Source organism: Rhynchophorus ferrugineus, unplaced genomic scaffold, assembly GCF_030347505.1.
Source record: "Rhynchophorus ferrugineus isolate W39M unplaced genomic scaffold, kcgeb_rfMv2 rfM5, whole genome shotgun sequence".
Classification (NCBI taxonomy): domain Eukaryota; kingdom Metazoa; phylum Arthropoda; class Insecta; order Coleoptera; family Curculionidae; genus Rhynchophorus; species Rhynchophorus ferrugineus.
This window is the reverse complement of record NW_027472584.1, coordinates 23950198-23977624: the sequence shown is the minus strand read 5'-3', so window position 1 is coordinate 23977624 and position 27427 is coordinate 23950198. Positions and strand designations below refer to the sequence as shown.

The 27427-nt window shown below is 27.1% G+C and overlaps 2 protein-coding genes across 2 annotated transcripts in view; both read right to left on the bottom strand.

Annotated features, from left to right (window-relative positions):
* LOC143197535 (lachesin) overlaps positions 1-3744 on the bottom strand; it is a 543053-nt gene extending 539309 nt beyond the window's left edge. Inside the window, exon 1 of the mRNA XM_076406073.1 lies at positions 3556-3744. Within this exon, the coding sequence (XP_076262188.1) occupies positions 3556-3643 (88 nt within the window). The 5' untranslated portion in view covers positions 3644-3744. The remainder of the gene's footprint in view (positions 1-3555) is intronic.
* The window catches only part of LOC143197536 (uncharacterized), a 219389-nt gene that overhangs the window by 177064 nt on the left and 14898 nt on the right, over positions 1-27427 (bottom strand). The gene's annotated exons all lie outside the window — the stretch shown is intronic.

The window sequence follows — 27427 nt, the reverse complement described above, 5'->3', positions numbered from 1 at the left end:
AAACTTAACAAACTTGATTAGTTGATTAATAATGTCGTTTAAAGTCTCTACAAAGCATCTATTTGATATAAACTAAGAAATGTAAACAGAGACTGAGAGGCTAAAGCCACTGGACACTCATACACATTACACACTTCAATAAAGAACATTCAACTATAATTCATCAATAAATTAAAATCTTAGGGATAAGACTGTAAAAACAACTACTAAATATAATACATAATAATGTCCAAGATAAAGATACATTAAAAAAAAAACTCGATTTCTTTGAAGGAATCAAATAATTTAGACAGATTTTCTGTTAAAAAAACACTCTACATATAAACCATATCTTCTTCTAATAAGTTCCTACAATTTAATTAAAATAAGTGAAATGGGATTCCCACAGTGAGGACATGGGGTTTCGATCTATGGGGAAAGAATAAGTAAATTGACAGTGTCCAATTAACAACCTATTAAGCTTTATATATCTCTCTGTTCTAAAAATACCAGGAAAAATTAAATACTTTATTGATGTTTGATGCAGCAGCTGTACCCGACCGTCTATCTTATAATCCGTCAGAATAGAGACATAATCATGATACTATTGACAAGACTTTTATATAAATATTAGAAGAGAAGACACTCAAAGACGGAATTCTTATTATTGTTATACTTTTTTATGCAATGATAGCGAATAAATCTTTATAATTTCTATTAAACTCCTTTAAATTTTAATATAATAAATGAGTGATTTTCATAATGTTTAATATTAAAAAAAACATAATTAAATCTAGAACAACTCAAAACTGACGCTAAGTTAGTATGCATTTTATTTACAAATTTTAAATCACCTGGTATTCGAATCGATTCAATTTAATGCAATACTCCCGACTGCTAATTCCTGCTGACGATTATCTCTGAATTTATTCCGTAATTTCCGAAATATGTGCGATGCGACATTAAATGCAATAAGTTTTATCTTGTTATGGGATTGGCAACTTATCGAACATGCAAATCATTATTCTAATTTCGCCATTAAGTTTAATCAAGTTTTTTTGATCAAATATTAATATCACCTAGTTAATTTCTTTTAATATTTATCATTGTTTAATGAATTAAATTAGTTGGTACAAAATCATTGTCATAATATTAATGTACATGAAAAATAACAATTCGTTAAAAATAGTTGGCACAACACGTTTTTTTAATTTCAGTTAAGAAAATAGAAAGCGATTTAGTTCGGATTTTTAATAGCAACATATCAAGAGGACTTATCTGGTAATATTAAAACGAACCTCTTAAAAATAAAAAGGAAAACAGAATGGTATTATTCAGGACTTAATGGTTGTTTTTTATTACTGACCAAAATAGGGCGTCAAACTGAAAAAGAAATGAGCCTTTAATGCAAAAATAGACCCAAACCGTTGAGTATTCTTTAGCCCAAGCACTGCTATATATATATATATATATATATATACAGAAATGTTCGAACAGATATTTTATCAACATGTATATATAATTATTAGTATATTTTAGAACATAGAGAATAAAAGAATGTTTACAGACAACATTAAACAATATTTCTAATTAAAATAAAAAAAATATAAATGAAATTAATATTACGCTTTTTTATAATTAAAATATATGGATTCTAATAATAAAAAATCATAAGTCAAATAAAAGTAATAAAAATATAATAAATAATAAAATATAATAATAAAATTTGAAAATATAGAAATGCTAACAAGAAAATTAAACCATATTTCTAGTTAAAAACATCAAATATATAGCTGAGACCAGTGTTTTTCTTTTTTTTATTCCATTTTCATTAATATAGTTATATATAATATATCTTAGATAATAGAAAAGGCAGGAATGTCTACAGACAAATTTAGCTGAAACAAAAAGACCATAACATAGCTGGAATTGACCATTTCTTCAGTGTCCACTAAAATGTATTCGTTCTGGATTTGTTTCTATTTTCATTAAAGTATATTATAGATGACAGAGAATACTATATTATAAAACAAAGATTTTAGAGTTTTCAATTTTCATTAAAATATAGTTTTTCCGAAATTGAAAAATCTAAATAAATGCAATATATAGAAGAAGAAGAAGACAAGGTTAAGCAATATCTTAACTTAACAAATGAAAAAAAACATGTTAATTGTTCTAAAATGAAAAAATATAAAAAAAATAATACGTAGCACATATTTTACAGACAAAATTAAGTAATATTCTTATAAAATAATACAGCAGAAATTAATGCTTTTTTTACTTTCAAAATATAAATTTTACCGTTAATATTTTAAATAATAACTTTTAAAATAATTTCTAGTTATGAACAGATTATATTGTTGAAAGGAAAAGAATATAGATAGCTAAGGTATCAATCTTATCTTAAGCAATATATTTCAGATATTAGAAAACATAAGAATGTCTACTGATAACACTAAATAAGATTTTTATTTAAATAAATAAAAAAACAAGCGAATACTATAGCTATAAGGTTTCTTCTATTTTCGTTAAAATATATTTTAGCTAATAGAGAATATTTTATTTTAGATTATATAAAAAAAAGAGAATCAAAGTAATAAAGTAGCTAAAGTTTTAGAGTTTTCTTTAGGTCTTCATTAAAATATAGTTTTTCCAAAATTGGAAAATCTAAGTAAATATAACATATAAAATGTGTTCAAAATAATAAAAAAGTTAACAATGTCTATAGAAAAAGTTAAGCAATATTTTAGTTTAACAAAAATAGAAATATGCTGATAATTCATTCTAAAATTGCAAAATAGATACAGGATATGATATATAGTATATATTTTAGATAATAAAAAATAATATTTACACCCAAAAAGTACAATTTTAATACAAAACGAAAAGAATAATAAAGGTGAAATTAATTCTTTTCTTATTTTCAAAATGTATATTTTACTATTAATATTTTTTAAACATTTTCGATAATTTCTGGTTATTAACAGATTACATTGTTGAAAAAAAGAGGAGGAATCTTTATAAATAAGATGGAAAAAAAAACAGGACAAAAAATGTAAATTGTATCAGAGAAAAATACAAAACGAAAAGATTGAAAATAATTTTATTCAAGAGTTAATGGCCGTTTTATATCACTGACCGAGCTAGGACGTCAAACTAAAAAAGAAATGAGCATTTAATGCAAAAATAGACCCAAACTGCTTGCCCGTTCTTTTACGCTCAACTTCAGATACTGGCATATTGGAAGTGATTGATTTTCATGCTAGAACTCATAGTGCTAATTCCTGCTGGCGAATATCTTTAAATTTATTCCACAATTTCCGAAACACGTTCGAGCAGCAGATATCTCCGCACAATCAGTTTTATCCTCGTACAATTTTTCACCCGGGATAAAAAATTATTTATTTGTATTTTTGTTTGTCTAAATTAGTAAAAGCGAGAGGGCTCCGAAATAATTCAGAATAAACATGACAATTTTATGCATATTTAGCTCTTGTCGCGAAATCCGAAATCCTGAATAATCACCCCGTGTTAGCACGTTAACTATAAATAATAAGATTAGGAATTAGGCATTACCTGTACTAAATTCCAGAAGGAGCAACATCCAAGACGTAAAAACAAGGATGCTGGAGGACATTCTGACGTTTTTGCTGGAACTTTTCATATTTAAATCGTCCGTTTGTACAAATTATCCTTCACTACACTTCACTCAACAACACATTTAATTTAGATCGTTCTTACAGTATGTGCCATTCATATTATTACGTAAATGTGCTCACTGAAATTAGCTGGGTATCAAGGGCACTAAATAATTTTATCCTTTCGATACCTCTGTATAAATGACTAAAACAAATACCAAGAAAAATTATCGTGACGACGTCGATTGCAGATTGTCGTTGTGTTTAGGCTTTTTCCCAACGAATAGCTGCCCTAAAATGAAAAAAATACGAACAAAATTAATTTTCTCCACTGAAGAGGGGCAAAAAAAACAGGCATTTTAGACACTAATTCAGTTATAAAAGGAAAAAAGGAACTAGAGATATATTTAACAACTTAATTTTATTCTAGACAAATGGGGCTAAAATAAATTAATCCTGTTGGATGGTAGATTGTTTTTTCTTAATTTCACACAAGCGCACCAAAAAAAAAGTATCAATTAAAGAACACAGATAAAAATCATAAATATTCACACCGCAAAACAAAATGTTTAAATCATCAGAAATTCCCTCTCAAACTTTTAAACTGTGTCCAATATCCTGTTTTATGAAAATGTTGATGTTAATTATCGGAAACGATTAGAGATATGTACCTTCAGTGGAGACGTACGTATCCTGATTGATATTGGCCACAAATAAATACTGTCACTAAAAAAAACGAATGTCAACGATCAGATCAAGTCACATGACATAAGCGCGCGAAAATTTTCGGACCTATCCTGCTACGATGTCATGCGTTTGGACAAGATCAGACGAGACTGTGTAGAGACCGTTTCAGTGGATGATATTTTCCGAACAAAGCGCAGTCGCACCAATACGCTTGCGCTGCCTTTTTCTCACCCTTTTATTTTAATGCAATCGCTATAGAATGTTAACTATTCACCAATAATAAGCACATAACTATCGACAACTTAATTTGTTTCTCCTTAAGTGTTTTTCAAAAGAACAAAATTGAGTTTCTAAATCAAACTATGTTCCACATAAACAGCCACACTTTCGAACGGACTTATTTTTGCTTTTTTGATGTCTCGAAAAAAATTAATTGAAATTTCCGCCATAGCTATAGCTATTTATTCCAACTATACGAAACATTTTCTACCATAAATTTTACACAAAATAAAATAATTATCTCTATTTAAACGAAAAAAAAACAATAGGTGAAAATTAATATTACAGTTCAAAATATCGACCAAAATATATAAATGAAAATTAATTCTAAATCTCCTAATGACTGAGAAACCTATCAGTTGAAGCCGTATCAGATCAATATGAAGATTGTTCGATGATATTTGTTAAGTTCTTGACCAGAAATTTTTTCTAGATAATGAAAAATAACATATTTTAGATAATAGAGAATTTGAAATTGAATAACATTTTGATTTAAAAAAAAAACAGACAAAAATTTAAACAATTGTGAAATATAGAATATGTTTTAGATATTAGAAAATACAACAATGTCTACTGACAACACTAAACAACATTTTTATTCGAAGAAATAAATAAAATAAGATAATAATATAGCTGCACGTTTATTTTCTATTTTCATTAAAGCATATTTTAGATAACAGAGAATATTATATTTTCGATAATAGAGAATATTATATTTTCGATAATGGAGAAGTTAGAGTAACATCTTAATAAAAAAGAGAGAATCGAAATAATAATACGGATTAAATTTAAGATTTTTCTATTTTCATTAAAATATAGTTTTTCCGAAATTGGAAAATATAAAAAATGTTATATATAGAATGTTATCACCTTTTTATGTTAATGCGATCGCTATAGAAAATTAACTAATCACCAATAATAAGCACATAACTATCGACAACTTAATTTGTTTCTCCTTAAGTGTTTTTCAAAAGAACAAAATTGAGTTTCTAAATCAAACTATGTTCCACATAAACAGCCACACTTTCGAACGGACTTATTTTTGCTTTTTTGATGTCTCGAAAAAAATTAATTGAAATTTCCGCCATAGCTATAGCTATTTATTCCAACTATACGAAACATTTTCTACCATAAATTTTACACAAAATAAAATAATTATCTGTGTTTAAACGAAAAAAAAAACAATAGGTTAAAATTAATATTACAGTTCAAAATATCGATCAAAATATATAAACGAAAATTAATTCTAAATCTCCTAATGACTGAGAAACGTATCAGCTGAAGCCGTATCAGATCAATATGAAGATTGTTCGATGATATTTGTTAAGTTCTTGACCAGAAATTTTTTCTAGATAATGAAAAATAACATATTTTGACATAACATAATAGAGAATTTGAAATTAAGTAACATTTTGATTAAAAAAAAACAGACAAAAATTTAAACAACTGTAAAATATAAAATATGTTTTAGATATTAGAAAATACAACAATGTCTACTGACAACACTAAACAACATTTTTATTCGAAGAAATAAATAAAATAAGATAATATAGTTGTAATTTTATTTTCTATTTTCACTAACGCACATTTTAGATAACAGAGAATATTATATTTTCGATAATAGAGAATATTATATTTTCGATAATGGAGAAGTTAGAGTAACATTTTAATAAAAAAGTGAGAATTGAAATAATAATACGGATTAAATTTAAGATTTTTCTATTTTCATTAAAATATAGTTTTTCCGAAATTGGAAAATCTAAAAAAATGTTATATATATAGAATTTTATCACCTTTATATGTTAATGCGATCGCTATAGAAAATTAACTAATCATTAATAATAAGCACATAACTATCGACAACTTAATTCGTTTCTCCTTAAGTGTTTCTCAAAAGAACAAAATTGAGTTTCTAAATCAAACTATGTTCCACATAAACAGCCACACTTTCGAATGGACTTATTTTTGCTTTTTTGATGTCTCGAAAAAAATTAATTGAAATTTCCGCCATAGCTATAGCTATTTATTCCAACTATACGAAACATTTTCTATCATAAATTTTACACAAAATAAAATAATTATCTGTGTTTAAACAAAAAAAAACAATATGTTAAAATTAATATTACAGTTCAAAATATCGACCAAAATATATAAACGTAAATGAATTCTAAATCTCCTAATGACTGAGAAACGTATCAGCTGAAGCCGTATCAGATCAATATGAAGATTGTTCGATGATATTTGTTAAGTTCTTGACCAGAAATTTTTTCTAGATAATGAAAAATAACATATTTTAGATAATAGAGAATTTGAAATTAAGTAACATTTTGATTAAAAAAAACAGACAAAAATTTAAACAATTGTAAAATATACAATATGTTTTAGATATTAGAAAATACAACAATGTCTACTGACAACACTAAACAACATTTTTATTCGAAGAAATAAATAAAATAAGATAATAATATAGTTGTAAGTTTATTTTCTAATTTCACTAAAGCATATTTTCGATAATAGAGAATATTATATTTTCGATAATGGAGAAGTTAGAGTAACATTTTAATAAAAAAGTGAGAATCGAAATAATAATACGGATTAAATTTAAGATTTTTCTATTTTCATTAAAATATAGTTTTTCCGAAATTGGAAAATCTAAAAAAATTTTATATATAGAATGTTATCACCTTTTTATGTTAATGCGATCGCTATAGAAAATTAACTATTCACCAATAATAAACACATAACTATCGAACTTAATTTGTTTCTCCTTAAATATTTTTTCAAAAGAACAAAATTGAATTTCTTAATGTTTCACAACTATGTTTCACATAAAAAGACACTTTTGATCGAACTTATTTTATCTTTTTTTTAATGTTTCGAAAACAATTAATGGAAAACTAAACTACTAAACAAGACATTTTCAACCTAAATATATAAATTTACTCTTACTATAAATTATCTCTATTTAAAAGAAAATAACAATAGGTTAAAATTAATATTACAGTTGAAAATATCAATCAAAACATATCAACGAAGAGATTTTCAATTGATACTGTCTTCTATCGACTGAGAAATATATCAACTGGAACTGTTTCAGGTGAATACGAAGGTTGTTCGATGCTACTTGTTGAGTTAAAAGTATTATTATTAATTGAAACGAAAAATAAAAATGTTGGGGTTTGGTTCTTCGATAGTATCTGTTGAGCTTTTGTTGAACTATTTTTCCTTTCCACAAATTTATACTTTTTTGTTATAATGTATTGGAACTTTGCCTAATATTTCACGGTTCCTCAAGAGACAGTATTGGCAAGACTACACCCATGTATTTTATAGAGATGATATATCTATAATCAAAATAGAGTATCCATTGTTTCCTTTTAGAGAATATTAGGAATCTTATAAATTGAAGTCTTATAATATCCAGTGACGTGTTTCCATATGATTCTACAATATATTAGGACTATATATAACATTATTTTTCATATATGTCATAACCATATATCCATAGAAAATATAAAATGTTGATTCTAAAATAAATATAAATCCAACATATCGAAATAACACAATAAAAAACGTGTACATTAAAAATATAATTATATAACATATATTTTTAACGCTAATAATATTCCTAAATTTTAATTTTATATAAAGCTTCATTATCATTACACAACAGGAATGAATAAAGTAAATAAAACGTATATTCGAATAATATATCAATATCAAATATTCAATCGCCATTTGATTTTATATGTTTTTTAAAAGCCTGGTAAAAGAGCTTAAGTTTCGGAAAAAATGTTATACGCATAAAATATTATTTTATTCGAAACAGCAAAATATCATATTTATTTATTTATTAACTATATCTAACACAAACAGCATCAATCAGAAATGATTTTCCCGCTATCTAAAACACGTTTTATAACTTCGCGAAGTTGAAAAATCGAAACGTTCAAATAAAAGAAATTAAAAAAAAGTTTATCATTGAATAATAAGAATGTGTTTCTATTGAAGCCGTCACAATTATATTTATTTTCCGGTCGAGAGACGAGCTGAATTCCCCTTTAAATGTGAAACCAAAAGATTTATACGCGTATTTTTAGTAGAACAGGCATTGAAAAATGTCTTAGAGCATTCATTGTTTTGAAAACTGTTCAGATTCCAAGGAATATTTTTACTTTAGACATCAGTACAGATGATCAACTAATTTTAAAGTCATTATGTGTTATTTTAAAAACAAATTATCCGATATTTACGTAATGTAACAATATATACGCAATACTGACCTGAATCGACACCTAGCATTCTCCACACTTAAAAAAATATATATAATGAAGATGAGGAGGAACCTTGAAACTTTTGTAATAAGGGTTAATTAATGAGATTAGTTTTAATATTATATTTAATAAAAAACATTATCTTTTTGAATGATTTACAATTTTGCCTGTCAAATCACTAAAATATAATAGAGGATATACGAATCAAAAAAAGTTTTTAGTAGAAAACTAATCAATTATGAAAATTATGAAAAAAGATAAAACCAATTAAATTTTGGTATATCATAGAAGACGACATTATAAACATAACAGTAAAAAAATTATTTTGTATGTATGTATTTTTTTTCGGTATAAACCCGTAATATATTTGCCCTTTAAACCTTTTCATTAGATCTATCTTTTTCGGCATCAAGGCAATGGAAAAATTTACGAGCAGAAATTTCTTGAGGATTAATAGCGACATAAGTTTCAGAATTTTACGCCTGGAAGTATCAACCACCAGACATCCTCCTGATTTTACACGAAATATTTGATGTATATATCGTCCTACATATTTCTTGATCGTATAACTGATTTAAAATTTAAACTTTTGATAAATTAAAACGCAAGCTTAAAGTTTTATAGAAAATATTCGATATTTGAAAAAGGAAAATATTGGATATATATGTTTTCCATATTGAAATATCAAATACATATCAAATAATAGAGAAGCTTTGACATTTTAAGAATAGTAACGTAGAGAAAAGCTCGGAAAATATGACGGAGTAATCAGTATAAAGTTATTATTGTATCTAACATAGTTTTTCAATAAGTTTAGGCAACAATATATCTTTATTATTTGCTAATTATATTATATTAGCTAAAATATACTGGTTAATTGGAAGAAAATCACAGTACATAATAAATTGCTATTATACATATAAGCGATGAACTCTTGGATAATACCAAAACAGGACACAGACTCAAAAGATTCAAACCACTCGATCTTGTATAGTGTAGAGTACTGAGTTGCATTTAATAGAAAACTGTAGTGTTAATACATACACATTATTACACCAGAGACTAAGATAAGGCCAATGGGTCCTTCTAGGATATAAAAAATTAATATAAATAATAAATTAATATATATATATATATATATATATATATATATACTATCCTTATGTTATCACATCCTTAATGTTATATATATATATATATATATATATATATATATATATATATATATATATATATATATATATATATATTCATCTCAATTTATCAAAATGCATGTATAATGTGTGCCGAAGGAAAATTTGTAGTAATATCATTTAAAAACCTAAGCTATCACTATAATAAAACAGATATGAACTCTCTTTTGCGATATATTCTATAAATATTTATTCACGCTTGATCATTTTTTTATTTTAAGATGACCTTTATTTTTAAAAAAAAGTGCAATATTTAGAAGCAAGAAGCAGAGATAGACAGAAAACAAAGGGGGAGAAAAATGAGGAGAGAGGAGAAATAGAGGGAGAGATAGAGGAAAGTGGAGGAAGATTCTCCTTTATCAATCATTAGATCTACAACAAGTCAGCAATCAATGTAACTTTTCAATGTCACATTGGTTTATAGTAATGAGAATTTTTGATGAAATCTTGATACATCTACCATTTAGTCCAGTCTTTGCACAGTCTGACTACTACCGGATTTGAAAAATATGAAAAGATAAACGAAATTGTATTTTTTCAACCCATGATTTTAAAAAAGTAGTTTGCTTTTTCACACTTTTAATACAAGACGTTTATATATGTAAAAAAAGGAGAGGGTGACATTCAATCGAATTTTCCTTATGTTGAAAAATGTCATTATGTAACTAAGTAAATTTCCGGTTCATAAAATTTTAAGTTTCGAACTTCTTGTTTGTTTATACACTTTGAGTTCTGAAACTTTTGCTACACAGCATCGAAACTGACGATAGATCCTCAATAAAATCATTCGAAGTTTCCTATTTTAAATACTTCAGTTTTGTCGCCGTTAAACCGTTGATCGTTGGAAATACGAATGAGATATGACCAAGGTTTAATTAAATATTTTGGAGCTGTTGCGGAAAAAAGAATAAATAAAAGGAATTATTTTTAAATACTGCTCGGTTTCAGTTACACGTCGTGAAGGAAATAACAGGGGAAAAATGTAGGAAAAAGAATAAAGCTTTTCATTTAAATGTAAAATCTACCTTCAGTTCGCTCCTCAACGAACAACCGCTAGTAAATTAGATTAAATGTTTCCAATTCTACACAACTTTTCCAATTTATTATTTAACAAATCAAGACAAGTCCGAACAACTTCCGACAGTTTTACATTGCAACAAAATAGCATTCGTTTTGTAGCTGAATAAAACATTTTTGTTTGAACTTCAGCTGACAAAATCTACGGATTTAAACTTTCGGAAAACTTATTGCCATAAAAATAATAATCTTTTCATTAAGACTTATTGTTTCTTTCTCTTTTCTATCTAAACTTTGACACTTCAGAAACATGAAAATTATATATGTCTTTGGAGGAATTTTACCCCAATATTTTTGAAAATATAAGGGTGAGGGCAAAGTATTTTCGTTTGTTTGTTTTTAATAGAGACCTTGTAATACTATCACTAATGAAAGGCAACGCTCCACATAATTCTAGATATTCTTTTAACTAAGATCACCAAGTTCACTGTCACTAAGATCTATAAATGGAGACTGGAAAATATAGATTAATAGCTCCAAATCTGTCCATACTAGACCAAAAAATCAAGCAACTGTACTGGTTGGTCAGAAGATACTCTCAACTTAACAATACATACTAATGTACTCGTATTAATCCCGTACTCGCATTGCTTGTATATTAATGCAAGTACAACAAAACAGTTTCACATATCTCTAGCTCCCCTCTCATAGGGGAAAACTCGGTAATGAAAGATCCGACCTCCTGGCAAGGAAGAGGAGTCAACCAAATTAAATAAGCTATTTAGCAAAACAGATGCCAAAACTTACATGAACGTCCTCTATAGGCAGTTAACCCAACTGAATTAGGACCTTCTCACAAATAATAGCAAAATATGGAAAATCAAGAGAATCTTTTATCAATCCATCAATACTAATAACATCACCAGATATAAGTCAAGTATCCTCGCACGACTGCCAATAGGGCATTCCAAAACTAACCCACGAATATTTGTTAAAGAGACGGGGCCCACTCCTGTGTGATCTATACCAAACTCAGCTTAGCATCAGACAAAATCTTCTAGATTGTAGGAAACATGGTGATCTGAGCAATTGGCCCAACCTGAGCAACTGAATCTGCTGATTAGCTACCTGAAGACTGCAGACCTGCTTCAGCACTTGTAACATCCATTAAGAAAAGGTCTACTTAAAAACTTTAGTATGTAACTTATATATACTGTTAATGTTCCTATAGTCCTTAATGTCTTATAACTCATTGTAATCCACCCTAAATAGCCACAGAACCTAACGGGCTAAATAAATAAATAAATAAATAAATAAATAATAACAACAAAACAGTAATATAATGCAATAGTAATAAATTGATTTTTAATATATATAGATATTCAAAAATTTAATCATATATATAGAAAATCATATACGTAGAGTTAATCATTGTAAATTCCCTCTTAATAAGCCAAACTATCGACAAGAAATATTATCTGAATTGAATATTATACGTCCCCCTGATTTATTTCCGTTGCATTAAATATTATCAATAAATATCATCAAACCGATAATTTATATGCAGATAATAGTGTAAAGCCATAAATAAAATCGACAAAAGAGATACATTTTAAACATAAAGAAACAATCCCCTAAAACCAACCATTGACATCTGTTTAAAAACTCCCTCCTAATTTGAACGCCCGATTTAAATCCTTGAATTATTTAAAACCGTTCTCATTAAAATTATAAAACGTATTTTTTTCAGTCTCGTTCTTCCTCGGCTTTTTTTGTGTAGTGAAACCGCATCCCCAATTATAAATAATTTCTTTATCTGCGAAAAAATGTTTTAACGCCCAAATTCCTTTCGGTCAAAATATTATATTCAAACGAATTGATTGCTCATGAAATTATGAGTTAATTAGTTGAGGAAATTAAGTTATAAGCTGATTTTAATTATTGAAATTAATCATAAACACGTTTCGGTTTCCGTTTGTTGGACGCTCAACGCTAAAGCATTCTGAAATAAAGAGGATTAAAAATAAGGAAAATATAATTGAGATAAAAAATGCTGAACGATATAATAAATTTAAATAAAAACGTCCTCAAATTAAGATAAACTGCAAAACAACAAACTAAAACCAAACAGTTTGACATTTTGGGATTAAATATCAGTTAGTTGTTATTTATTTTTTCCTAAATTGATACATTGGTGCATTTTGACCAACAGATATCGTTGATCAAAATACATGCAAGCAACTAATATATTAAAATATAAAACAAAAGGACAACATGATTTATATATTTAAAAGCAAACGTAAAAAAACCAACAGCTTAAACCCCCGAAAGTAGTACAAAATAGAATACTGACATTTAAGAAAAATCTATTGGAATTTGTTTATTGTACAAAGTACAATCCTTTCAGTTAAGATTGATTAAAGCTCCCTTGCTTTACAGAATACCAATGAACTAATCTTTTAAGACAATGTATGGAAAAAATATATTTCACTTCGGTCCATTTTCCTAGAAAAATATACCAACAACGCCCGAAAAAAAAACCAACACAACAACAACACACAGAGTTCAAGTTGTTCGTCTCGTAAATCCTGTGAAATTAATTTTAGGGTTTTTGCGGCAAATATTTCGGCATTTAGATTATGTAATATAACCACCGTGTAAAGTATACGATTACGTACTTCTTAAGGAAGATGTACAGATGAAATATGATACCGCTAAATAAATTGACATTGGAATTTAATCACAAGAAATTCCAACCGTTCTCTTCCTCGTGTTTGTAGATATAATACTTTATTAAAATTGTTATGTATACGGAACGGCTCCGAAGTGATTAAAGGCTGCCACTGATTCAAACAATGGACAAGTGAGAAATTAAGGAAACATCCGGAAGATAATAAGTTCATTTAACAGATTTATCATTTACGTTAATCATTTATTATACAGGTAACATTTTTATTTTTGTAATATTCATGTTTATTTCTTCATGAATTATTGTCTAGGTACTATTTTTTGAACATTCACAAATATTTAATGAGATTGAAATAAGAGTCATTCGTGCATTCACAGTCATTCGGCTCATGTTATTCTCCTCTGTTCATACTCATCATAGTCATTCGCCTCCTAGTTATTCACGTCAAAATCATTAGCCTCCTAGTCATTCGCCTCATAGTCAATCGCCTCATAGTCATTAACCTCAAACTCATTAGCCTCCTAGTAATTCACCTCAAACCCATTAGCCTCCTAGTCATTCGCCTCATAGTCATTAACCTCAAACTCATTAGCCTCCTAGTCATTCGCCTCAAGGTCATTCGCCTCCTAGTCATTCAACTCATCGTTATTCGCCCCATAGCCATTGAACTCATCGTTATTCGCCTCATAGTCATTCACCTCAACAATTATTGAAATTAAAACGACTTAGAAATTGTGTTATTTTTATTAAGGTCTCCAAAGAACTATTAATATTAACTGTTACCAAGTATCAGGTGTCTCTAATTTTATAATTAATTGATTAAATAAAAAAACTAATAGAACTATGGTATAAAATAGTGGTAATTTATCCAATTATTGTTCATTTTTCTAACCCTCATCAAAACTCATATACAAAGTGTCTTTAAATACAATTCATGAATCAAGTTTATAATGATAAGTATTTACTGTGTAAAAAGAAGAGTTTAAAGTTTGAAATTACTTGATTCACTCAAAGTAGATTTCCGTTATAACAAAACGAAATGTCATTACCGGTTTTATGTGTCATTATTTTCTTTTTAGTAAAACAATAAAAAAAGTAAAATAATATATATAAAACAAAACATAATTAGTGCTAGCTGCAAAAATAGCTTTTTATGTCTAGAAATTGGCTTGAACTTAACATTGACCACGCAAGGGCGTTTTTTCCCCTGTATTTCCTTAATTTCATTTCCTGCGTAGCATTCATGATCGCACAAACTAATATTCTAACCGGGGTAAATGATGGTGGCTTTATAAAGTTTTCTTTGGATATTAGGCGTTTATTTAATGCTCTTGTTATGTTAGCATGGCTCCCTATCCTTTATGTTTATTTATTCCTTAATTCTGTCTACAAAAAGAAAGCAATAAACTCAAATATTTATTTTTGCCGCTAAACTACGTCTTAGGGATGTAATCATGAAAATGTATAACGTATTTTCAAGTGGAGTAAAAACAAATTTTACATTGTTCCATCGTTTGCCAAATAGAAAACAGCTTTTTTGACGCTCCATTAAAAATTATGCGAATATAATATCGATTTATGTAAACATATAACTTGGATTTAAGTATATAATTTGATCGACGACATCTATTGGTAAATATGGAAAATGTGAATGGAAAAAAATGTTTTTCATTTAGTATTATTGAGTTATCCGGTTTATCCAGACGTCAATCATGAAAAGCCCAAAATTGTAATTTCAAGTGGCGATTCTGATCTCAGTGATTAAGAACGGGCTGAAGGACCAACAAAGTTCGAAGACAATGAATTGCAAGACTTATTGGGCGAGAAAACAGCCCAAACTCTCAAGGAACTTTCAGACAGCTTAACAGTTGATATATCAATTGTTTGCAGATGTTTATACGTAATGGAAAAATATCAAAAAAGAAGAGAAAATGATTATCACACATTTCGAATAGAAATTAAAATGTTATTAGTGTTTTAACCAATTGGATATCTGTAGTGGTTGATAATTGCTAAATGGGTAAAACTACCAAAACATATATATTTTTTTTGAATATTTAATTGCAATACTTCTACCACATCTATATATCGCTAAATTATTAACATCAAATCAATAAAAGCTTAAAATAATTGAAGAAATAGGTTGTCTACCTAATTATTGGTCTTTGTCTTAAAAACCTTTCGTTTATTAAATATGTCTTACGAATAACCCTGATCGATTTACTAGATAGAGTAAACGTTTTTAACTATTTAAAAAGACGACTCTAATTTCCTTTTATAGTGAATAAAGTGGACCATTTCGTCCGGACACTAGAGATTTAGATAAACACATATTGGTTGTTCTAAAGAAGGACTTTGTGCCTTTGCCCTGCCTTGAAGCTGAACCCTAGAGCTAAACTGGCCATCTCTACTTATACCAATTGCATTGCCAGTTGACCGATGGAATAGAATTTCAATAGACCATCGAAATTTAGCCTGGAGTACCTGAAGTTACGTGTAAATTGATGCTACGATTATATGATAATGTTGCCAATATAGCTGAAAATCGGCGGATGGTTTCTCAAACAAATAATACAACACAATTATAAAATGTGTTTATATTTGTCCTAAAATGTATGTTCCTTAAAAAGCTTGCTTTTCTGGTAGTTATAATAATAATGCTTTTTTGAATTATCTTGTATAAAATAACTATTAAATAGTTCTAGTATTTTTAAAAATACTACACAATTAACTATTTTTTAGAACACTATATATATATATATATATATATATATATATATATATATATATATATATATATATATATATATATATATATACAGTCGAGTTTAATTATTTTCTTCAATACACAATTTTTCAGTGACCTCGGTGACAAATAATGTAAAAGGAATAAAACAAAGTCAGAAAAGTTTGAAGTGAGAAGTTTGTCGAAATCTTAGGGGTGACTCAACAACTGTTCTCTAACACCAGACAATACTGAAAAGTCATTGACAGTTTGAAGTAACTTAAATATAATAACCGAAGCTCATATATTGAAGTGCTTTAAAAAAAATTTATCTCAATAAGCATATAGTATATGTCATCAGGGAATGGATTATCTGAAATATTGATCAATAACAATATGCAAAAGCAAACTTTTAGAATGTCGTACTTTCTTATCACAGTTAAAATATCGTGTTAATCTCTGGTGATCGAACCAGAAAAAATATAAAATATGTTACGTATTTTTTATATTACATTAATACAATTAATATTAAGTATAACAAGACGGCAGATCGTACACGACACGCCATGAAGACGTGTTGTTTTTCTACAGAATTAGCTAAGATTTAATTAAACACTGGAGCACTGCCAAATAGTGAAATATTTACAGGAACAGAAGAAAAATATCCAATTAAAAAAAATAATTAAATTATAATGAAACGTCGCATAAAAATATCGAAATTTGCCTAGAAAACAGTTGCTGTATTAATTATACTGACGTCTATTTTTCTAATTTTATATATTAGCTATTTTGGATACCCTGCAGTATGAAGGCCTCTTCACTGACTAGCGTAACTCGAACGTTTTGCCAATTACGCTCATTATATTTTACTCTCCTCAACCTATTTCCACTTTACTTCATGGACGCTTGATGTTGAGTAGTACCTAGTCTAAAATTGCCTTTGTCCACTCATTGACAATTATTTTAGAAACTTGACATGCCAATTTCAATCTATTCACGCCCTTTGTTAAGCAACAGCTTCTATTAATTTCATGTTGGAACGTTTCTTATTATTCGAGATTTCAGTTTAAAATTTATTTAATACCTGTAATAATCTTTAATTACTTTTAAATTAGCGTTCAGTTAATTTACAGTTCAGTTACTGATATTTCTTTTTATATACTGTTTAAATATCCAAATCAATTGAAAATAAAATCAAAAACTGATAATTTTACCTATTTTGTCACCATTGAATAGTGAGTTTGAGTGACTAAAAGAGTTTTATGTAACTGTGAGATCAAATTTAATGCACTTTATCTATGTTTAAACTTTTCTCAATAACTATTATTTAAATAAGGATATATTGTTCAAAATATCCATACTAATATGTAAATTGATGCTGAATATAACGATGAACTTGATTTTGAATAATTTGTAGAATTTTAGATAGGTACTGATATAATGATTTTTTGGCTAAAATTGTGAAAAATGTATTTTTCTAATCTCTCAAAAACAATTAACTGAACACAAACTGACAATTTAATAGGATTTACCACCCTCAATTAGACTTACTACGAGTTTCAAATAATTCTGAGATCTAAACTTTTTTTCACTTTTTCCATATATATATATATATATATATATATATATATATATATATATATATATATATATATATATATATATATATATATATATATATATACATATATATTCAGGAAAAAATGTTATTTTTGGCCATTTTAAAATTTCTCTCAATAACTATTGTTTAAATAAAGATACAACATTCAAAATATTCATACTCATATAAAATTGGACGCTGAATATGATGGTGAACCTGTTTTTAAATAATTTGCAGTATTTAAGAAGCTACAGACATAATTATCTTTTAATTGAAAATTGTAAAAAATGTATTTCTTCAAATACCTCAAAAACAGATAGCTAAATGTAAAAACAGATGATTTTATAGTTTTTCCCACCACACTTGACTTGACTTGCTATGAAAGCTTTATATAATTCTGAGAGCTAACATTTTTTTACACTTTTCCATTCATACACTCAGGAAAAAATGCGATTTTTGGCGATTTTTAAATTTTTCTCAATAACTATTGTTTAAATAAAGATACAACAATCAAAATAGTCATACTCGTATAAAATTTGATGCTGAATACGATGGTGAACTTGTTTTTAAATAATTTGCAGTATTTTAGAAGCTACAGGCATAATTATTTTTTAATTGAAAATTGTAAAAAATGTATTTCTTCAAATATCTCAAAAACATTTAGCTAAATGTAGAAACACATGATTTTATAGTTTTTCCCACCATTAACTTGACTTACTATGAAAGTTTTATATAATTCTGAGAGCAAACATTTTTTTACACTTTTCCATACATACACTCAGAAAAAAATGCGATTTTTGGCGATTTTAAAATTTTTCTCAATAACTATTGTTTAAATAAAGACACAACAATCAAAATAGTCATACTCGTATAAAATTTGATGCTGAATACGATGGTCAACTTGTTTTTAAATAATTTGCAGTATTTTAGAAGCTACAGACATAATTATTTTTTAATTGAAAGTTGTAAAAAATGTATTTTTTCAAATATCTCAAATACATTTAGCTAAATGTAGAAACACATGATTTTATAGTTCTTCCCACCATTAACTTGACTTACTATGAAAGTTTTATAAAATTCTGAGAGCTAACATTTTTTTACACTTTTCCATACATACACTCAGAAAAAATTGCGATTTTTGGCGATTTTTAAATTTTTCTCAATAACTATTGTTTAAATAAAGATACAACAATCGAAATAGTCATACTAATATTTTTGGCGATTTTTAAATTGTTCTCAATAACTATTGTTTAAATAAAGATACAACAATCAAAATAGTCATACTCGTATAAAATTTGAAGCTGAATACGATGGTGAACTTGTTTTTAAATTATTTGCAGTATTTTAGAAGCTACAGGCATAATTATTTTTTAATTGAAAATTGTAGAAAATGTATTTCTTCAAATATCTCAAAAACATTTAGCTAAATGCAAAAACAGATGATTTTGTAGTTTTTCCCACTATTAACTTGATTTGCTATGAAAGTTTTATATAATTCTGAAAGCTAATTTTTTTTACACCTCTCCATATATATATTCAGAAAAACTTCTAATATATTCGAATAAATTAGAAAAAAAGATTTTTGTCCATTTTTAAATTCTTCTCAATAGCTATTGTAAATAAGGATACGACATTCAACTCAACACTCAATATGAAAATATTACTAGATTGTAACTCCATTATAATTATTGTAATTTCGTTTCTATAAATTGATAACAGACACTAATAATTATACCAAATAAACTTTATTATTTATATAGGGTGCTTGCGTGTATTTTGATCTATTTGTACATGCAATTTTCACTCCTCAATATATATCAATCAGCTTATGAAAATAATTTTTAATTTCTTCTGATATATTTGCTTCAGGTGACTTATTTTAATAATATTAAATAACTAATATATTCATATTTATACAACGAATTAAAAATGTTTCAAAAATCAATACAATCAATTTTTATAAATAAAGAACCTGGTGGATTAAAGAAGTTCGAGGACAATGATGTTAAAATGTTTGTGGCTAATTGACAACTGTGATGAGTATTGTGAAAAATGTTAATTAAAAAAGTTAAACCTAAAAACTGAACAGAAAATGTTCCGAAAGCGCATCTTGAAGAAATGTGTTGTGTGTTGAATTCCCGAGTATAATATGTACACGGTTTCGGTTATAAAAAGTTTAATTTTTCGGGTAGATGATATTTAAGACGACAGTATATCGGTAGCTTTTCCTCGTAGCACTGCACGAAGCAGAAATAATTAAATTTTGTAATTGTTAATTTCTCTCTCTAGATATTTAGCCGGGCCATGTAAAAAACATCCCCTCGAGCCTTAAAATTGTCGTGGTGCGCACTTTATCGAGTTTGAAAATTAGCGAAAACTTGACATGCATTTGAAATAACTTGTTGCCATTTAGTGGAAAAGGGTTCAGCATTCTACATTTAAAACGTTTACGCTCAGCCCTTTGTATTTCGCTTTCGAACTTCATTCGACTTTTCATTTTGTTTCAGACAGATTTAATTTCGACGCTCAAAACTACTGACTTTTTACCAAATCGAATTTGTACATGCCATTTTCACTCCTAAATATATATCAATCAATTTGCGAATAGATTTTTTTAATTTCTTCGGCTATATCTAGTTCAGTTGCCTTATTTTAATTTTAATAACATTAAACAAGAACATTTATGCGGCTATATAAAAAGGTTAGACAAAATTCATCTCAGCAATTTTTCTGTAAACATTTTTTAAATTAACTTATTTATTAAAACTAGTAATTCACCTAGTAATTAATGTTAATCTGAATTTTTTTATTATTTAATACATTATTACGAGTCGTTTCCGACTAACCTACAATTTGTCTTTATGATAACTTAAATCTAGGTATATAACTAGGACGAACCATCCGCCTATCTCAGTCTCTGGTGAAATAATGTTTATACATGTCACTGCTGTATTTTTTATTATATGCACTACACTACAGTACACTACACAAGATCAGATGGTTTGATACTTTTGAGTCTGTGTCCTGTCCTGGTGGTATCTAAAAGCTGCAATACTTCAATATTCTCATGAGAATAAAGTCTTTCCTCATGCCCCCTTGCAATTCTCTTGATTTCTTTACTGACTGTGGGTATGTGAAGGTCTCGATGTAGGTAATCGGTCCTATAGTATTTAGGTGCGCCCACAATACCTCTCAGGACTTTGTTCTAAAAAATTAGTATTTTGTTTATGTTACTCTTTGCAGAACATCCCCATAATTGCACTCCGTATGTCCATATAGGTTTCAGTATTTGCTTATATAATAGCTATTCATTATCTACTGATAATTGTGTTTTTCCTCCAATTAGCCAATACATTTTGCTATATTTCAATTCCAGTTCTTTTCTTTTCTTCTTTATATGTTCCTTCCAGCGAAGTTTTGGATCAAGATTCATTCCGAGATATTTAGTATAGTAATTACATAAGTTAGAATAGTATCTAGAATAAAATTTAGATTATTAGTTTTACAGCAGATCACTTACTGATGTTATTATTGCACACGGGCAGATTGTTGACGGTCTAAGAGATTAATAAAAAAAATATTAGATGCTTAACTGTATTTTGATCAGCGATATATCAGCATAATAGCGATATCTATTATACGCTAGTCATCAAAAACTCTTAGAAACTCATCATGATGCTGCTCCATCATATCCCATTTGTCGGGTTTGGTTTCAATGCAATTTTGATATCAATGACAAAGAAAGAACTTGAAGGATCAAAAAAAGTTCGAATCGAAAACAATGAAATACAAGAGTTATTGGAAGGAAACGTAGCTCAAATTCACAAAAAAGCTTTCGTACAGCTTTTGTAGTAATTGGTAAATCAACTGTTTTTAAACCTTTACACTCGGTGGTCAAGTTTCAAAATGAGAGAAAATGGTCATCTTAGAAATTGACTGACAATGACATCATCAACATGCGGTTTAGCATCACCAGCTGCGGCTGCGGAAGCCCATAAAACACTTTTAGAAAGTAATGATGATGCTGCTTCATGATATCAATTGGTTTGTCAAAGTCTAGCTCAAACTCTCAAAAACTATTTCAAACAGCTTAGTAGTTAATGCATAAACTCTTTCCCGGAGTTTATACAAGATCGGAAAGATCCAAAATACGTCTAACATTTATGACAACGTTCGGTCTCAATTTGCAAAAGTGTGAAAGATCACTCTTGAAGCTTGAATGAGAAGTTCTACCACACCCAGTGCACTCACCAGACATAGCGCCTTCCGACTTGCAAAAAATCATCAGAAAATATGCAAGCATTTTTTACAAAACCTTTTTATCTCTATAGGTCATTAAACTAATACTATTTTTACTTATTACTTCGTGTTTTACGTAGTTGATACAAAGCTCCATAATTTTTAAAAATATGTAAAACCTCAATGAAAATCTTGTACTGCCCTTAAATGTCCATGAGCCTCTATTAACAACGAAACTTCGAAACTAAGATAATAAAAGTCAAATGTCGAACAGTAAAATTGAGACCGCAAAAAAAACGCTAACCCAAAATGTATAAAATTATTATTCCGTTGACCTTCAACAAAAAAATTTAATAGACTGAAATTTGCTGACTATCTACAGTTCTGTATTAGTCAGCATAATGCATTTTATTTATTATATAGGGTCGTATTAATTTTATATTTTAATGAATTAGATTCGATGTATTGATAAATTTATATTATGTTGTACATAATAGAAATATTTCAACAAAAAAAAATGTAATTTAGTGAATATCGATAAAGTTACTGTGTCCAATTTTTTTACAGAACATTTACGGAAAATTGACAAGTTATTGTTGAATTATTTGAAACCTCTGTTTATATGGATGTAATATAACGTCAATAGAGATATTTTGTTAAATAGAATCAACAACAATAATTTATACCTAGATAATGTCCGTGAACGGTATTGGCAAATAAATTTTGAGCGTTTATTTTTTAAATTCAATCGGCTCTTGCATATTTTGACATTCTATATTGACTTCGTTATGCATGCTAACTAATTGGGTTGTTTTAGCGAATTGTGAAATCAAATTTAGCAAATAATTCAGAGAATAACGATTAATGCTGAGTTTTGGTATACACAAAATAGAATTCCTGATATTTTAATAAAAAAACTGATATACATAAACCGTATATATGCTTTACATTTATTATCTGATAAAATCTATCAAGAGATAATAAATTTCAGGAAAAATTGTAATTTTTGGTAGTTTTCAAGCTTTTATTTATTATAACTATTGTTTAAATAATGGTACATTATTCAAAATACACATACTTGTATAGAATTTAATACTGAATGTGATGGTGTACTTGTTTTTACATAGTTTGCAGTATTTTAGAAAATACTGACGTTATGATTTTTTAGCTAAAAATTGCAAAAAAATATAATTCTTCCTATATTTCAAAATGAGTTAATTAAATACAAAAACTAATAATTTTAACGTTTTTCTCATTATTGAATTCACTTAATACAAGAGTTTTATTCAGTTCTAAGATCTACATTTTTTTCCTACTTTTTCCATATATATACTCAGGAAAAATTGCAATTTTTGGCCCTTTTCAGACTTCTCTTTATAACTATTGTTTAAATTAAGATACATTATTCAAAATATCCATACTTGTATAACATTTGATGCCGAAAATGATGGTGAACTTGTTTTTACACAGTTTGCACTATTTTAGAAAATACTGACATTATGATTTTGTAGCTAAATATTGTAAAAAACATAATTCCTCCTATATTTCAAAATGAGTTAATTAAACACAAAAACTAATGATTTTATCGTTTTTCTCACTATTCAATTCACTTAATACGAGAGTTTAATTCAATTCTAAGAACTACATTTTTTTCCTACTTTTTCCATGTATATACTCAGGAAAAATTGTGATTTTTGTCCATTTTCAGACTTTTCTTTATAACTACTGTTTAAATAAATAAACATTGTTCAAAATATCCATACTTGTATAACATTTAATGCCGAAATTGATGGTGAACTTGTTTTTACACAGTTTGCAGTATTTTAGAAAATACTGACATTATGATTTTGTAGCTAAATATTGCAAAAAACATAATTCCTCCTATATTTCAAAATAAGTTAATTAAACACAAAAACTAATGATTTTATCGTTTTTCTCACTATTCAATTCACTTAATACGAGAGTTTAATTCAATTCTAAGAACTACATTTTTTTCCTAATTTTTCCATGTATATACTCAGGAAAAATTGTGATTTTTGTCCATTTTCAGACTTTTCTTTATAACTACTGTATAAATAAATAAACATTGTTCAAAATATCCATACTTGTATAACATTTGATGCCGAAATTGATGGTGAACTTGTTTTTACACAGTTTGCAGTATTTTAGAAAATACTGACATTATGATTTTGTAGCTAAATATTGCAAAAAACATAATTCCTCCTATATTTCAAAATAAGTTAATTAAATACAAAAACTAATGACTTTATCGTTTTTCTCACTATTCAATTCACTTAATACGAGAGTTTAATTCAATTCTAAGAACTACATTTTTTTCCTAATTTTTCCATGTATATACTCAGGAAAAATTGTGATTTTTGTCCATTTTCAGACTTTTCTTTATAACTACTGTTTAAATAAATAAACATTGTTCAAAATATCCATACTTGTATAACATTTAATGCCGAAATTGATGGTGAACTTGTTTTTACACAGTTTACAGTATTTTAGAAAATACTGATATTATGATTTTGTAGCTAAATATTGCAAAAAACATAATTCCTCCTATATTTCAAAATGAGTTAATTAAACACAAAAACTAATGATTTTATCGTTTTTCTCACTATTCAATTCACTTAATACGAGAGTTTAATTCAATTCTAAGAACTACATTTTTTTCCTAATTTTTCCATGTATATACTCAGGAAAAATTGTGATTTTTGTCCATTTTCAGACTTTTCTTTATAACTACTGTATAAATAAATAAACATTGTTCAAAATATCCATACTTGTATAACATTTGATGCCGAAATTGATGGTGAACTTGTTTTTACACAGTTTGCAGTATTTTAGAAAATACTGACATTATGATTTTGTAGCTAAATATTGCAAAAAACATAATTCCTCCTATATTTCAAAATAAGTTAATTAAATACAAAAACTAATGATTTTATCGTTTTTCTCACTATTCAATTCACTTAATACGAGAGTTTAATTCAATTCTAAGAACTACATTTTTTTCCTAATTTTTCCATGTATATACTCAGGAAAAATTGTGATTTTTGTCCATTTTCAGACTTTTCTTTATAACTACTGTTTAAATAAATAAACATTGTTCAAAATATCCATACTTGTATAACATTTAATGCCGAAATTGATGGTGAACTTGTTTTTACACAGTTTGCAGTATTTTAGAAAATACTGACATTATGATTTTGTAGCTAAATATTGCAAAAAACATAATTCCTCCTATATTTCAAAATAAGTTAATTAAACACAAAAACTAATGATTTTATCGTTTTTCTCACTATTCAATTCACTTAATACGAGAGTTTAATTCAATTCTAAGAACTACATTTTTTTCCTAATTTTTCCATGTATATACTCAGGAAAAATTGTGATTTTTGTCCATTTTCAGACTTTTCTTTATAACTACTGTATAAATAAATAAACATTGTTCAAAATATCCATACTTGTATAACATTTGATGCCGAAATTGATGGTGAACTTGTTTTTACACAGTTTGCAGTATTTTAGAAAATACTGACATTATGATTTTGTAGCTAAATATTGCAAAAAACATAATTCCTCCTATATTTCAAAATAAGTTAATTAAATACAAAAACTAATGATTTTATCGTTTTTCTCACTATTCAATTCACTTAATACGAGAGTTTAATTCAATTCTAAGAACTACATTTTTTTCCTAATTTTTCCATGTATATACTCAGGAAAAATTGTGATTTTTGTCCATTTTCAGACTTTTCTTTATAACTATTGTTTAAATAAATAAACATTGTTCAAAATATCCATACTTGTATAACATTTAATGCCGAAATTGATGGTGAACTTGTTTTTACACAGTTTACAGTATTTTAGAAAATACTGACATTATGATTTTGTAGCTAAATATTGCAAAAAACATAATTCCTCCTATATTTCAAAATGAGTTAATTAAACACAAAAACTAATGATTTTATCGTTTTTCTCACTATTCAATTCACTTAATACGAGAGTTTAATTCAATTCTAAGAACTACATTTTTTTCCTAATTTTTCCATGTATATACTCAGGAAAAATTGTGATTTTTGTCCATTTTCAGACTTTTCTTTATAACTACTGTATAAATAAATAAACATTGTTCAAAATATCCATACTTGTATAACATTTGATGCCGAAATTGATGGTGAACTTGTTTTTACACAGTTTGCAGTATTTTAGAAAATACTGACATTATGATTTTGTAGCTAAATATTGCAAAAAACATAATTCCTCCTATATTTCAAAATAAGTTAATTAAATACAAAAACTAATGATTTTATCGTTTTTCTCACTATTCAATTCACTTAATACGAGAGTTTAATTCAATTCTAAGAACTACATTTTTTTCCTAATTTTTCCATGTATATACTCAGGAAAAATTGTGATTTTTGTCCATTTTCAGACTTTTCTTTATAACTACTGTTTAAATAAATAAACATTGTTCAAAATATCCATACTTGTATAACATTTAATGCCGAAATTGATGGTGAACTTGTTTTTACACAGTTTGCAGTATTTTAGAAAATACTGACATTATGATTTTGTAGCTAAATATTGCAAAAAACATAATTCCTCCTATATTTCAAAATAAGTTAATTAAACACAAAAACTAATGATTTTATCGTTTTTCTCACTATTCAATTCACTTAATACGAGAGTTTAATTCAATTCTAAGAACTACATTTTTTTCCTAATTTTTCCATGTATATACTCAGGAAAAATTGTGATTTTTGTCCATTTTCAGACTTTTCTTTATAACTACTGTATAAATAAATAAACATTGTTCAAAATATCCATACTTGTATAACATTTGATGCCGAAATTGATGGTGAACTTGTTTTTACACAGTTTGCAGTATTTTAGAAAATACTGACATTATGATTTTGTAGCTAAATATTGCAAAAAACATAATTCCTCCTATATTTCAAAATAAGTTAATTAAATACAAAAACTAATGACTTTATCGTTTTTCTCACTATTCAATTCACTTAATACGAGAGTTTAATTCAATTCTAAGAACTACATTTTTTTCCTAATTTTTCCATGTATATACTCAGGAAAAATT